Source organism: Nicotiana tabacum, chromosome 13, assembly GCF_000715075.1.
Source record: "Nicotiana tabacum cultivar K326 chromosome 13, ASM71507v2, whole genome shotgun sequence".
NCBI lineage: Eukaryota > Viridiplantae > Streptophyta > Magnoliopsida > Solanales > Solanaceae > Nicotiana > Nicotiana tabacum.
This window is the reverse complement of record NC_134092.1, coordinates 109,244,481-109,259,716: the sequence shown is the minus strand read 5'-3', so window position 1 is coordinate 109,259,716 and position 15,236 is coordinate 109,244,481. Positions and strand designations below refer to the sequence as shown.

The 15,236-nt window shown below is 33.1% G+C and overlaps 1 protein-coding gene across 1 annotated transcript; it reads left to right on the top strand.

Annotated features, from left to right (window-relative positions):
* Nucleotides 1-6,831: 6,831 nt before the first annotated feature.
* Nucleotides 6,832-12,503, top strand: LOC107802518 (putative WRKY transcription factor 51). The gene is made up of 3 exons (XM_016626037.2): nt 6,832-7,126; nt 7,209-7,358; nt 12,095-12,503. Exons 1-3 carry the CDS (start codon nt 6,885-6,887, stop codon nt 12,276-12,278), a joined length of 576 nt encoding a protein of 191 aa, XP_016481523.1. The 5' UTR covers nt 6,832-6,884; the 3' UTR covers nt 12,279-12,503.
* Nucleotides 12,504-15,236: the final 2,733 nt, after the last annotated feature.

The following is a 15,236-nucleotide window of genomic DNA, read 5'->3' as shown; positions in this document are numbered from 1 at the left end:
CAATTTGTTAGGCTTATCTAGTCGTAGAGACTAGGTGCCGTCACGACATTATACGGAGGGAGTTTGGGTCATGACAAGTACCCCCGGTGTTTGAAGTCCCTGCACCACCTGCACTGGAGTACGGGAGGCAGAAGTCTGAGCACCTCCCCCGTCCTGAGAAGTGGTTGTTGCAGCTGGAACTGAAACTGCCTGAGCAAGGCTAGTGCAAACAGTCAATATCTGGGCCAGAGCCTCCTGAAGGCCTGGAATCACAATGGGCAGAGCTGGTGCCTGAGATGACCCCACTGGATCAACTACATCTTGAATCTGCTCCTGAGCTGGAGCAACTGGTGGGTCTACAGGTACTTCTCTAGCTGTTGTACGAGCTGCACCTCAGCCTCTACCGCGGCCTCGGCCTCTCGTGGCTCTAGCTGGTGGTACTGGTGGCCGTTCACAAGGTCCGGTAGCACGTTTTCTCACCATCTGTGAGAGAATAGAATAACAGAAGTTTAGTTCCCTGAATCAACAAATTTGCACGACAAGAATACAATAAAGTGAAGTTTTCCTAAGGTTTCGGCAGCCTCTCGAAGATAAGTACAGACATCTTCGTACCGATCCGCAAGACTCTACTAAACCTCCTCATGACTCGTGAGACCTATGTAACCTATGCTCTGATACCAACTTATCATGATCCAAAACTCGACATGTCATGATGGCGCCTATCACAGAACTAGGCAAGCCGACATTCACAATAAAACTAGACATTTTGTATTAAAAATAAGATAAAACAATTTTAATAGTAATAACTCTCATAAATAGCTGGTATAAACAACCTGATCCACATATAGCCATAAATCTTGTTGCGGCATCCAACTCGATCCACATATAACCATAAGGATTGTTGCGACATGCAACTCGATCTATATATTTTTATAAGTCTTGTTGCGGTGTGCAACCCGATCCATAAATCTCACTCACAGCACGGCTCTCAGGCCCCAACTCAGTCATCAATCTCTCCAATCTCTCAGGCTCACAAATCTCATGCCAATTAGCCCAAACAATGATATAGGATACAACAATAATAGTAACAGAGACTGAGATATGATATGCAAATAATGGATGTGACTGAGTACAAAATTTCCATCTAAGCAGTGAGTCTCAATAGGATAAACATATATCCTAATATGATTTCTAACATGAATCGGTAGCTTAATTACTCTAACACATAGAGATCACATGAATGGCTACAAGGTCTGATGACTACACAGTACCACGAAAATAATCGGATCAAAATTCTACGGTGCACGCCCACATGTCCGTCACCCAGCATGTGCGTCACCTCAACACCAATCACATAACACGTAATTTAAAGTAGTAGGTGTCTTGACCTGGCCTCGTCACTACTCTATTGAGGTTAGGCTTGATACTTACTCGGTACCATTGTGGTGTACTCATACTATACTTCTGCATATTTTTGTACAGATCCAGGTACGTCTGCATATGCCAGTCGTTAGAGATAACATGTTAGCTACTTTAAGGAGACTTCAAGTTATGCATGCTCGGCATCCGCAGGCCTTGAAGTCACCTTTCCTTATTCTTATTTACTGTTGTATTTCCTTTTAGACAGTGATGCAGTAGATATTCTAGTTTTACTCTTTAGAACTTATGACTCTGTTCTACCGGTTTTGGGGAGTTTATTGTTGTTGAATCTATTTTCGAAAGTTTATATAAGTTATTCATCTTTGTTTTAGTATTTTGTTAAATATGTCTGTCAAGTTATTATTAATTATTAGGCTTACCTAGTTGTAGAGATTAGGTGCTATCACGACATCCTTCGAAGAAAAATTAGGGTCGTGACAAATATCAAGTCAAATTCACGAATCTTCAAGTATAGGTAGTCCCCCTAGTGTTCGAGTTGTGAGTTATGAGAACTCGAATACTGAAATCATAATTTGGCAGTCCCCAATTTAATAGTTCCCTATAGGATAGCTAGTTCTGATGTTGATGGACTTTCAAATGGTACGGTTCCAAAAAAGGGACGACACTAGAGCTCTTTTTATCAAATATTTTTAACTCTAGACGGAAACTACGGAGGTTCTAATCGAGGATCATGCCATATTTTGATTTAAGCTAGTCATACTGGTTTTGATGAGTTTTCAATCTAGAGCCTTATTGTCAGAGTAATTTTCACATCTTCCTTTATGAATATCTCGTATCATATATTCTGTTTGTCTGGGTCATTGGTATTTAGCTTTGGGATCTTGAATATTCTCCAATATAATTCTCCTTCAACAAGGCAATATGGGGTGATACGCACTCAAAGTTGTTGAGACGCATGCTTATCTTCGGATAAAGTACCATTCTGCAAGTAATTAATGAATTTATTATACAAATTTCAAATTAAATTAATAAATCTAATCTAATTTTTATTCTAATTGATGATAGATCAGGGATCTCCCGAATAAGGGATGACTCGATCCTGAGACTGTTTGATCCGAAAATGATATTTTTCAATAAGAGCCCGGAGTTATTTTTGGATTCACTATTTTTAGCAGTAGATCTGAGACCAGTGCATTTGGCTCGGCTTTCTCGGGCTGCATAGTTTCTTTGGATTTGATTGATCAAGAGTTAAGAATCACTCTTTAACTCAATATTTTTGGTTTGAGTCCCCGAGCTAATTCAAGTCATGTAACATATGTTTCACACTCGGTTTCGTTGTTAATAATAAAATAACTTTTATGAATTGTCTAACTACTTTCCTGATAGATGTATTAAGCCTTATCCCTTACCTGGGACTTATAACATTTGTGGACCTAATCGTGTAGAAGTTCCAAATTTCGAGAATTATCCCAGAAGCAACATGTACTTGCTTTTCAGCCTCGGATAATATGTTCTAGCTAAAACTCAACCATAAAATTTGCTAAAACTTGTAATTTTATACCCGTACGTAGCTAATAAATAATATCAAATGTACTAAGTTCGACTATCCACTTAGATAGCCTTCCTGATAGTTCATGTTTATGCAGAATATTGCTTAATGAATATATAATGACTAGGGGAATTGGATGATATTGAATATAAAGCCATAGGTTTAGGACAACTATTATTAATGCCAACTTCTCAAAACGTGAATACCTAGTTTTTGTGTCTAAGAGTATTTTATAATAGATAGGACATTGTGTACCTTTGTCTTCTTGAACAAAGAATGTGCTTACTGAGACCTCCGAGACAGCTTAGTATACCAAAAATCATCCTCCTCCTCGGATTTTTGAATGCAATGGTGGGTTGATGTTAGCTAGAGAGTCCGGATAATTCGACTTTACGGACTAATCCGAGCTTTAGAAGTTTGATAAGTTCATGTTTTATTATTTGACTTTGATTTCTTCTTTTGCTTAACCATATTATAGTGCCGGTCAATAGTGAGCATACATGTCATTACCTCTGGCAGTATATCTGTCATGTTGGCATAGGGGCAAGTAAAGTAATTTGCGTTAGCACGTAAAAATTCAATCGACTTTCCTTTAAGTTCAGGGTCGAGTCTCAGCCAACGTAAACTTTCCTATCCGGAAAGTCAATGATAGTTCTAGTTCTTTAGCATTTGATCTCGTGGATTTTGATTCTTTCGGTTCAATGATTATGTCGGAAAATATTTGTCTAATTGTCTATCTACATTCGAGCTTCCTTCAATTGAGGACCCTGTAGAATCTTGCAATGTAGCAAGTTGATTCATTACCTGTTCAGGAAGATCCGCAAATTTTTTCAACCTATGAAAAAAGTCATGTATCTCTTTGCTCAGGCCTGGTTTTCAAATTTCTTCATACAGATTCAGATCTCCTAGGAATCACCTCCGTTGATCTTCGAGCATGTTTTTGACTTTTGATTGAACCTTCATGTCTTCCTATGTTCAATGCTTCGAATTATACCAATTGTAAATTTTATTTCTCAGCTCCGGGAAGGTTCGGTGTTGTTCTCCTAACTCCTTCGATCAGATTCAGAATCACCCTCGTTCGATTTTTGAGCCTATTTTCGGACATCCTATTAGTGTCAATTCGACTTACTATGTCTTCTTCTGTTTGAAGTTCGGTGTTTCAATGGTTACGCATATCATTCTCGTGGGATGGTTGGGAATCCCGGAGGTGTTCTATCTGTTCGTTCTGTTCCTTGATTTGTTTCTGTAAGGTTACAACTAAATTTTACAAATCGAAAGGACCTGGTGTATCTGAACCTCCTGTTCCGAAACTGTTTGGTGTAGATCTGGTATAATCAGTTCTGGTATTAATAGTTACGTTACCAATATATCTAGTACCGATGTCCATTCTCTATTTTTCTTTGTTCGTTACTTACCTATCATTATCATGGTTATTCTTCCATTTTTATTTTGCCTAGTAAAGCCATCTCCAACTCGGTTGTCCTCAACTGTGTTGATTGGCAAATTTCGGCCATGATTTAGGTTTAAACTGAAAACAAGCGAAGATTAACAAAAAATTATTAGTATCTTTGGATGAATAGAAAATTTTCTTGAGTTTCTAGTAACAAAACTAAATAGTTTAACCCAAAAAATAATCTTCAAGGCCAAAGCAATTAATTTTATGTGATGGGCCACAAGTAACTGATTCGGTCCGAATGATATAAATATTTATTAATACAACATAATATAAAAATAAAAAATTAATTCAATGACAGATAATATAGTAAAAATAAAACAAGGAAGAAATAATTCTTATTGGATGATCCTTGATAGGATGATGAGTCAAGCAGAGCTTGAAAAGCCGAATTATGGCAAACTTAGGAGCAATTTGCTATGAATTACAATGTATAGAATTGCACGGAAAAAAATTAGATGATCACAATGGTGGTGAAGTGTGTCTATATATAAGACTAATTCTAGGCAATCACTCTTCTTGAATTATGGGTCTATTATGAGCATTTACTCAATTCATTTGTTACTTTTGGAACACTTATAACAGCTGAGTAAGTGGTGAAATTCCTTAACTGATGAGCTAATTCTATACATGTTGAGTCAATTCTATAGCTATTGAATCAATTATGTACCTGTTGATTTAATTCTATAACTGATTGTCTTGTTTTGCCTGTTATAACTATTTATTGCATTTATTGTATGTTACATATTGATTTGTAAGTGATGGCGTAATAATAGTAAATTCCATGTAATATGGGATTAATTGATTCTTTTCTCATTTGTAATTATGAGTTATTCTCCGTACCTGATCCATGGCTATTCTATGATGATCAATAGACTAATAGACACGGTACGAATATGTTTGGTCCCGAAGGTGCTTCACATATCATCTTTATATGTCATTCTTTAGTTTTCTCATAACTTTGCTAGCATGTATCGCTATTTAATAGACCCACATGGCGAGTCTGTTTTTCACTAATATATTACTTACAATACTCTGATTTTTTTTTATTTGTGTAGTCTTCAATATTATCATGCTAAAAACATGTTTGGTAAATATTATTTATTCAAAATTTAGGAAAAAGTAAATACATCCACACCAGTTTAGCATTAATAGTCTGTTTGGCCAAGCTACAAAAATCATCTTATTTTGAGAAGTATTTTTTTTCTTAAAAGTGCTTTTCTCAAAAGTATTTTTGGTGAGAATCAGTTTGTGTTTAGCTAATTAATTTGAAAAATACTTTTGAACGGCAATAGATGTTTGTCCAAGCTTTTAAAAACTATTTCTAAGTGTATTTTTCTCAAAAGTGTTTTTCAAAAAAGTGTTGTTGGAGATAAGCTACTTTTTCTACTTCTCTAAAACTGCTTCTGTTTCTCCTTAAAAGTACTTTTTTCCTTCCAAAAACTTAGCCAAACATTTCAACTTTGAAAAAAAAGGTACTTTTTTGAAGGAAAAAAAGTGCTTTTAGGATGGGAGAAGCTTGACCAAAACTTATAGCCTGTTTGGCCAAGCTGCAAAATTCAGCTTATTTTGAGAAGTATTTTTTCTCAATAGTGCTTTTCTCAAAAGTACTTTTGGTGAGAAGCATTTTGTGTTTGGCTAATTAATTTGAAAAGCACTTCTGAGCAGCAATTAGTGTTTGGCCAAGTTTTTAAAAACTGCTTCCAAGTGTTTTTCTCAAAAGTGTTTTAAAAAAAGTACTTTCGGAGAGAAGCTATTTTTTCTGTCAGTTTTTCTTCCAAAAGCTTGGCCAAACACTTCAACTTTGAAGAAAAAAAAAAATTAGAATTGGAGAACTTTGATCAAACAGGTTACTAATTAATCAATTTCACTAAAGCGGATCTGCTCCCCACTAAACTACCTTAATGTGTAAAGGATCAAAAATGTAAAAGCAGAGTTGTGTGAAATGGCGAAGATTGGCGATAAGATTTGCTAATTAATTAATCTACTATGTCATCAGTCTAAACACAATCAAATCAAAGAGAATATTAATCTCTAGAAAATGTTAAAATAAGACTAGAAAAGAGAGTTTACACCCTATCTTATCTCAATCACCACAAAAATACCTTAGCCACCCAATCATCAGAAATAAATGCAAGAGTATGAAAAATAAAAGAAAAGAAAAGGTAAAAGAGAAAGCTTCTATCCAGCAAAATTCTCTTTATTCCTGCATATATAAAATTAGATGCTGCTATTTTAATAAGTGAAACTGGGAAAATATTTTTGTGGACAGAGGCGTTACAAACAAAACATAAGTCCTCACTAAGGTGATATCATTTCTATGACATCACTACGACCTACAAAATGTTTCCACGTGTTAACAAAAGCACCTTCCTTGTACCCACCAAGAAAGAATCTAGGAAAGTTACTCAAGGAAAAAAAATAAAAATAAAAAGAAATAATAAAGAAATGGAAGCAAGAGCAAATAAATAGAAAGAAGTCTTGAAAAGTCATCTCGTCAAGTCCTTCAAACATTTTCATAGCATGTCCTCTCCTTTACTTTCAACAATGGAAAATTTTCATTACTCAAACCCTAATCCTAACCCTAATTATGGAGCTACTGATTTTATTGAGACGCCGGAATTTGAACTCTCCGATTATCTCTTTCCTGTCGACGAATTGAGTGATGATTTTTTGTTACAAAATGAAATGACGTCTGAATTTGTTCAAAGTATTTCCAGCAGTGGATCATATTCCAATCCCACTCCAAGTTCAGCTAATAACATGCAAGTCCTATGATAAATATGTTGCATTTTATTGCTCAAATTATGTTAAGTATGAATCTTATTTGAGTCTTTTTCTTAACAGAAAATGTACAAAAGGTGTAAAGAAGTACAACAAGGTGGATGCAAAGTCTAGGGTTGCATTTAGATTTAAATCGGACTTGGATGTTTTGGATGATGGATTTAAATGGAGGAAGTATGGCAAGAAGATGGTCAAGAATCGTCCAAATCCAAGGTAAGTAACAATAAGAATAGTTATATTATTAATATTGCCCATTTTTTAATCATGAACAAGTATTATTCTTATTCTCTTACTTATCATTATGAGATTATAGAACTATAATTTTGCTTTTAAATTTATTTGATTCTCATTGTGTTTTTTCCTTATTCGTTACATCAAAGGGTAGAAAATGGGGCAATTTCAACTAAGTTAATTTGAGAACTATATATAAGTATCATTTTTAGTTATAAGTATTCTCTTAAAGATAATCATATGATCTCCTAAACTTTCACCAAATCCGCACCATCTCTATTCTCTCCTATAATTATAAGATCATCATTATTGTTATTGCATGCTCAAAGTGTCTTAGACCTTATTGTCTTATTAATGTCACTATAATTGAAGGGTAGTATTGAACTAAGATATACATAATTATAATATCCTATCACTTGCTAAAAAAAAGATAATTTGATGGGTGAAGTATCCCATATTATATTTACACAAGTTTCGGGAAAGGTCGCACCCAAAAAAAATATAATGTGGGCAGCCTAAAACCTTCCATATCCATTTGCCATTATAATTTAATGTATGCTAGTTATTCCATAGAATTTATATAAATTAAGTGGAGTATTAGAATAGCCATCTTATCTCCACCCCAGAAAAATAAATTAGAAGTGAAGAGTGGAATAGTCCAAACATATGGCTTTCCAGATCACTGTTAAGTATAGTGGATTCACGTGATAAACATTGCTCTACTTTTATAGGTACAGGTGTGCTCTTATATTATGCTAATTATAATGCTAGCAGCCATTTGGTTTTGGCGGATCCATATATGTGACAATCATTTACCAAATGCTAGCTAGTACAAGATATTTAGAAATGGACAAAGTTTGCAGTCTTAACTCTCAACACAATAAATACCTCGATCAAACATAATAACTAATGACACACAAAATATGTATAAATTTGAAAGAGAAATTAAGTTCACGTACCAGTTTGAGATTGAGCCATATATGTCAGGTTGATGTACGTTTAGGTCTTTTTTCTGAATCCATTTTTAAAGATGGTGAGGTCAATGAAGCAGCTACGTACAACACAATTTTTAGTCACTTGTAGAATATTACGTTGAAGAAGAGCAGAAGACAAAGGAGAGTTTAACCTCCCATTAAGGGCTTCATTAGGTTTAACCTACACTCATCGTTTCATTTTAGACTCGTCAACACATAACATGGATATACATTCCGGGGCAGAGCTAGAGTACGGGAAACGGGTTCAGCAAGAAGATTAGAAATAGGTAAAACATAAAAAATAGTCTAAATAATGTAAGCCAGTTTTTCTAACGGTCAATTCGTTTTTAACATTTTTAGTACCCATTGGGAGGTGGTCAACTAACCCAAGTTGTAGCTATAGGGACCTTTATGAGGGGCGGAGCTACAATATTACATACAGTTAGGATGAATTCAATAATTTTTTATCAGACAATGTATTAATTTACGAACCCAATTATTAAAATGAATTATGTATCCAATGACAAGTTCAAAATTCATAAACTTCATAGTTTCGGCTCTTCTCTTTATCACTGTTTATTTCTATCAATTCATGATAGCAATCATAATGTAGGGCTTCGAGTGCTAGAAATACTACAATAATTTAATCCAATGAGAACAGTTATCTTATCCCCATAGGGTTTATAGTGCTAGAAATACCATAGTTGTTGATACAATTAATAGGAGCATCATTAATTAAAAGGGAAAAGCTTCTTAATAACTTTATTAACAGTGTAATGACTGAAAGGGATTACAACTAAAAATATTTGTGGCAAAATTGAGTTGCTTCTATACTTTCTCTAAGCAGAAACAGTTAAGAACAATGTCATATATCACATACACCAGCTAAAATACTGATGATTATGATAGGACCATATATATGTGATGAATGTGACCTTTTTGATAAAGAAAATTTGGTATGGAATATAATTGTGCCAAAGTTGCAAAAATACTTTGGACAAGAGAGGGAAATGAAAAGGGACAACCGACAGTAGACAAGTAGAGAAGATAATGTTGTGCTTTTTGTTTCTGCTTTGGTACCCATTATTAGAGGGAACTTGAACATCCAATCATGTTAGGCGGATCCATTATTTAACGTTGATGGGTTGGTGCAACAACCGTAAGTAAATTTTTAATAGTAATTGAATTCACATTCAAACATTATTATAGATATTTAATGAATTTTTCGAACACACATTTATACTGTTTGGACAAAAGCTACCCGTAGGTCGCAAGATGGATCCGCCCCTGATGTTTAGACTGATATAATTCTATCTTCACATCTATCTTAAAGCATATGTTTATTGCATTAAGGGCAGTAGCAGAACAAAAAATTCTAATTAGGGGAATTTATAAGAATACAAAAGTGCCATATTTGGAATTTTGCGACCTTAACAATTTTTAGAGCCACTTCTATTTATACTAGACTAGAATTAGGGGTGTACTTGGACCGGGTTGGTTCGGATTTTATCAAAACTAAATCAAACCAAATCAATTATATCGGTTTGGATTGGTTCTGTTTTGTCGGATTTTTTGGATTTTTTAGATTTTTTTTGTTGCATGAATATTATTTCAATCTTGCATTATTAAAGTTATAGATAATATTTTGATAAGTGAATATATGTTTACTAAAAATTTAAAAAAAATAACAAACATATGATCTATTAAAGTGATCTTACGGGAGAATTATTTTTAGTAACACATAATAGTTTATTTTCTTAGTCGTCTACCAATAATTTTTGGTTGATATACGCTTTCAGGGTTAACCAAATTTAATAATTAAACATAAAAAATCAATATGATACCTAAATAATGATATGTTCTATGTAATTTTAGATTATCGAAATACCACTTCAAATTCGAAAAACATATAATAAATCTTGACATATGAATATGAAAGAACAAAAAGATGATTGACGCATTTCAATAACACATAATAAGAAAGTGATACAATCTATTATTTAAAGTAAATAAAAATGAATGCACTTTATAGTTCTATTGAATATTATATCCCACGAGAGGATCTCAAATATTTCTAGACATCTTTTAAATAAAATTTTATATAAAGTCTTAAAATTATATATAAAAAATTATATATTTATATGTCGGTTTGGTTCGGGTTTTTTTACTCAATACCAAACCAAACCTAGTCGGGTTTTTTAATTGGTTTGGTTTGACTTTTCTGTTTGACGCGATTTTTCGGTTCGATTTGTACACCGCTTACTAGAATTATTTCTTATGTCAAGGTATTCAACTATATGTTTGTACATGCACAAATTATAAAAAGCAATTTTTATCTTGTTTGTATTATATAATTTTTCGTGGGAGGGGATTCAAATGAACTACTTTGTATCATGAAGCTCTGCGGCCCTAGGAGGGGAGGAAATTAGTGGTGGTGGTGATAGGGTAAAATTCCTCTTTCTTTTATTTGTTACTTAATTAAAAATAAATTGAATAAACTTTATGTGGTAATAATCATAAGAAACTAAGAGTCCGTTTGGACATAAGAAATTTTTTTTTTTTTAAAAAAGAAAAATATTTTTTTCCGAAATCAGCGTTTGTTCATAAAATTTTTAATTTTCAATTGAAAATGCATTTTGGAATTTTTCGAAATTTTGAAAAACTTCAAAAAGCTGTTTTTCAAAATTTTCACTCAAATTACTCACAAATCTTCAAAAACAACTCAAAATTATATTCATGTCAAAACACAACTCTAATTTCCAAATATCATTTTCACTTGAAAAAAAAATTTACTTTTTTTTTTTTTTTACAATTCTTATGTCCAAACGCCCACTAAGAAGGAGATTGTATTTGCATGTTGATTGAAGCAAGTAATAAAAGTAGACGAAAAGCGACTTATGCCCAAATTTTGCGAATTTTCTCCCATTTCCTTTTATTTAATTTTAGCAACCGAACAGAACAATATGTAAATAAAAAAATAAAAAAACGATTTCACCAGAAAAAAAAAACAGAGTATTATAAGAATTTTACTGGAACCACAACAAATAGGACCTGTGCCATAATTATTAAAGATTTTACTGCATTTTCTTATTGGTCTCATAAAGGACATTTGCCTCACTATTATTAGCATAAAAAGAAAAGAAGAATAACAGTGGCTTTTATCTTTATTGGTGTTAACTGGCCTAACTTTTCAGTTAAAGTTGCAAAAGTGCGAAAGTATGATTAACAAGAACTGAATTCAATAGAATGCCCTCCATTTTATCTTCTTATTTTGTTGTAATGTAATGTATTGCACTAGTGCACCATTAAAAAGACGTCCTACACCATTTTGTTGATATCGACTAGAATATTCTTATTTTCTAAGCTAATAAGAGTCTTATATTGAATTTTATTATTTGGTTAGAAAATTTATTTCTTTTTCTACTCAAAATCTTTCATCTGACCATTCTCTCTAATTCTTTGACAGAAAAAAAAAAAAATCAGCTACATCATTAGTTATTGAATATGTGGTTTGATATAAGTATTGCAATTTTTTCATATACCTTGTTGAATTCTTGAAAAATTTAACCTTCTTTTATTCTAAAAAGATTGTCCATATTTCACTCTTTTAGAGTTGAACTAATTTAGCTTTGTATGTGTCTGTAAGAGTTGTCTATATGATAATAAATATTATGATTGTACCATGTGTAAAATATTATTAGGTATAGTTGAGTTGATTAATGAGCAATTAATGGACATAAACAGGAATTACTACAAATGCTCAAGTGGAGGATGCAATGTGAAGAAAAGAGTTGAAAGGGACAATGAGGACTCAAGCTATGTCATCACTACCTATGAAGGAATTCACAATCACCAGAGCCCTTCTCATGTGCTTCACTACACACAATTCCCTCCCAAAAATATTGGCCTTCATAACCTTCGCCTTTAGATTTTTTTTTTTTTTTGGACAAAAAAAAAATGAAGTTTGTAATTAAGTTGATCCAAATATTTGGTGTTAGGCCTGATAGGGATATGGTCTTAGCTCTTTGTGTCTTTCCAACAATTTCTATAGTTGTATTTTGAGAAATTTTCATAAACCACTATAATTTAGAGTTTAGTAACTGTTATTTGCCTAATTACGATTCGTAACTACTATTCAATTGTTATTAACTTATATCACTTGCATTCAAATGTGCAACGAATACAACTTGTGGCAACTGTATTCGTTCGTGTAACGAATACATCGTGTATCAACTGTATTCATTTACGCAATTGTATTTATTCGTACAACGAATACAATATGTATCAACTGTAACCAATGCGAAATATAAGGGTATAAACAATGGATACAGCTTGTATAGATTGTATACTGGGGTGTATACAAATGATACAACATGCATCGACTGTATTTGTTCGTGCAACGAATACAACTAAGGCAAAATACAGAAAAATAAAATGTTCTTGTTGAGAGTCAAACTCAAGACCTTCGCTAACTAAACGGGAAATCTAACCAACTGAGCTACGAGAGTTTGTTGCTCTCTTGTTTCAGTTCAAAACAATTAATCTCTTATTTCATGGGTTTGCTATAAGATTCAAATATAGCTATGAATGGTAAATTTGCTGAAAGTATAGTTACGAATGGTAAATACAGTATAAATATTTGATGTGTCGCGTAATTTTCTATTTTACTTAAGTCTTTGGTTTACTTGATGGAGGAACCTATGTTCCCACAAGGGATAATGATATATTATATTAAGCAAATTGCTGTTACAAAACTTGAGTTACACTATGCTCGTTTGAGGACTTTTTTCTTTTAAAAATTTTAAGTAAAAAGGTGAAACACCTACACTAGGGGCCATGAGAACTACATTTTGGGGTGATACCAAAACTATTTCCTTCATTACCATAGCCAAACTTGAAACTGTAATTACTGCTTAACTTGACACTACAGTAGTTACGGATTTGGCTAGGTTATGTAGGCGTTCGTCCCTTTGAATGGCGGGCTCGACTATATTTATGGCAAAACTTAAATAATTAATGAATTTTATAATTATTTGAAATAAGTGTCACATGGATTTAAATATTTAAGCTGTTTTTTTCCGATGAAACTGTGATTATAATTTATGACTAATCCCAATGCTCTAATGTTAAGTAGAGGCTAAGGTCGAAGAGTGTAGATAATGCTCTAATGTTAAGTAGAGGCTAAGGTCGAAGAGCGTAGATATTAAGATTTTCACTTCAAGTATGTCCAATTACTCCTTTTTTTGCTTTCCTCTCTCTCTAAAATAAGAGATTGATATCTTGTTGTCATTTTAGAAGTCTGTTAAGTGAGATTAAATATCTTGTTGTCATTTTAGAAGTCTGTTAAGTGAGATTAAACCAACCTAATATAATAGTTTAAAAGTAATTATATTGAAAAGCAATGTCTTAAGCGAAGGATTACTGTCATGTTTCAAACAAAGGAAATAAAACGCTAATATGGTTAGTTAAATAGAGTAAAATTTACAATTCCAATCAAGTGATATTTGAAGACCTGAAATCACGAGTACCACTTACTTGAACCTCTTATTTTGTATTTGCAAAAAGAGGAGATCTTTAGACAAATAGCCGGTCGAATTCACTATTTATTTTTTCTAGTCAGTTTACATAAATTTAATTCTTATTATACATTCTTATACATATATTACACATATATCATTTTTTTTAGTTTAAATGGTTGGGTTGTTGGCGGGGCATTTGCATCTATACCCAGCTTTTGGGTCACCTTTTAACTTATACCCGCTTTGCAAAAAAAATTACAAGCGTACCCACTTTTCGCGTTACTTCAGACATACGGGCCTGAAGTAGCAAAAATTTATGTCTGAAGTTTGAACTTCAGAATGTTTTGCCTGAAGTGTAGCAAAACTTCAGATATTTTTGCCTGAAGTTTGGCCTGACTTGCAAAGGCAATCACGCAAATTTCAGTTCATAGTGCAATGACAAACTTCAGTTTAATAAAACTACAGCATGTTTTGGCTGAAGTTTTTGTTTTGTAATTGATGAACTTCAGCATTCTAGGAGCTGAAGTTTGTTTTGTAATTGCTGAACTTCAGTATTCTAGGAGCTGGAGTTTTTATTTATATTTGCTGAATTTAAGCATTATTAGAGCTGAAGTTCTAAACAACAATAAATTTAATAGATCATGATTAGCAGCGATTGATGCTGTTCATTTCAAAGATTAAAGAATAAAAAATATATTCGACATGAAAACAAGTTACTACAGATAAATTAGAACCAAAAATCAATGTGCCTGTAAAGCTAAAATATCTAAGAGGTTAAGTTACTGTGAATAAGACCAAACTGAACATAATGGGACAAGCATATATATATGAATCATCAGGCTAGAACGCATAACAATATCTCAAGCTTCAACATTCAGAAAACGAAGGAGGAGAAGGAGGAGGAGAAAGAGGCCTGAAATTATTTAAAAAATGGGTACAAGTTAAAAAAAATTTAAAAAGTGGGTATAAATTAAATGGGGGCGACCAAATAGGGCGCCCCGTGCAATTTTTACGTTGTTGGCTACTAAAAAACCAAAAATACTCGACAAAATTGGATCGATTTAAAAGAACACATAGTTGGACCGTTCTTGGAGATCTATGTTGGGCTCAAGAGAAGCACTTATTGGGCCCAAAATTGTCTTTGTTAGTTTGGGCCGAAGCTAACATTTTGGGTTTCCACGAGTCTTGCTTTAATTCATTGGTCGGTGACACATCAACCGTCTAAACTGTCTTTTCATAGCGTTTGATTAACAAACCTCACTCGATCTCTACACGAATCTAACTCAAAAAAAGTTCACAAATTTATACTCCAATCACTACTATACTGAAAAATCAAAAACCCCTATTCGTTTTCTTTTCTTTTTCTT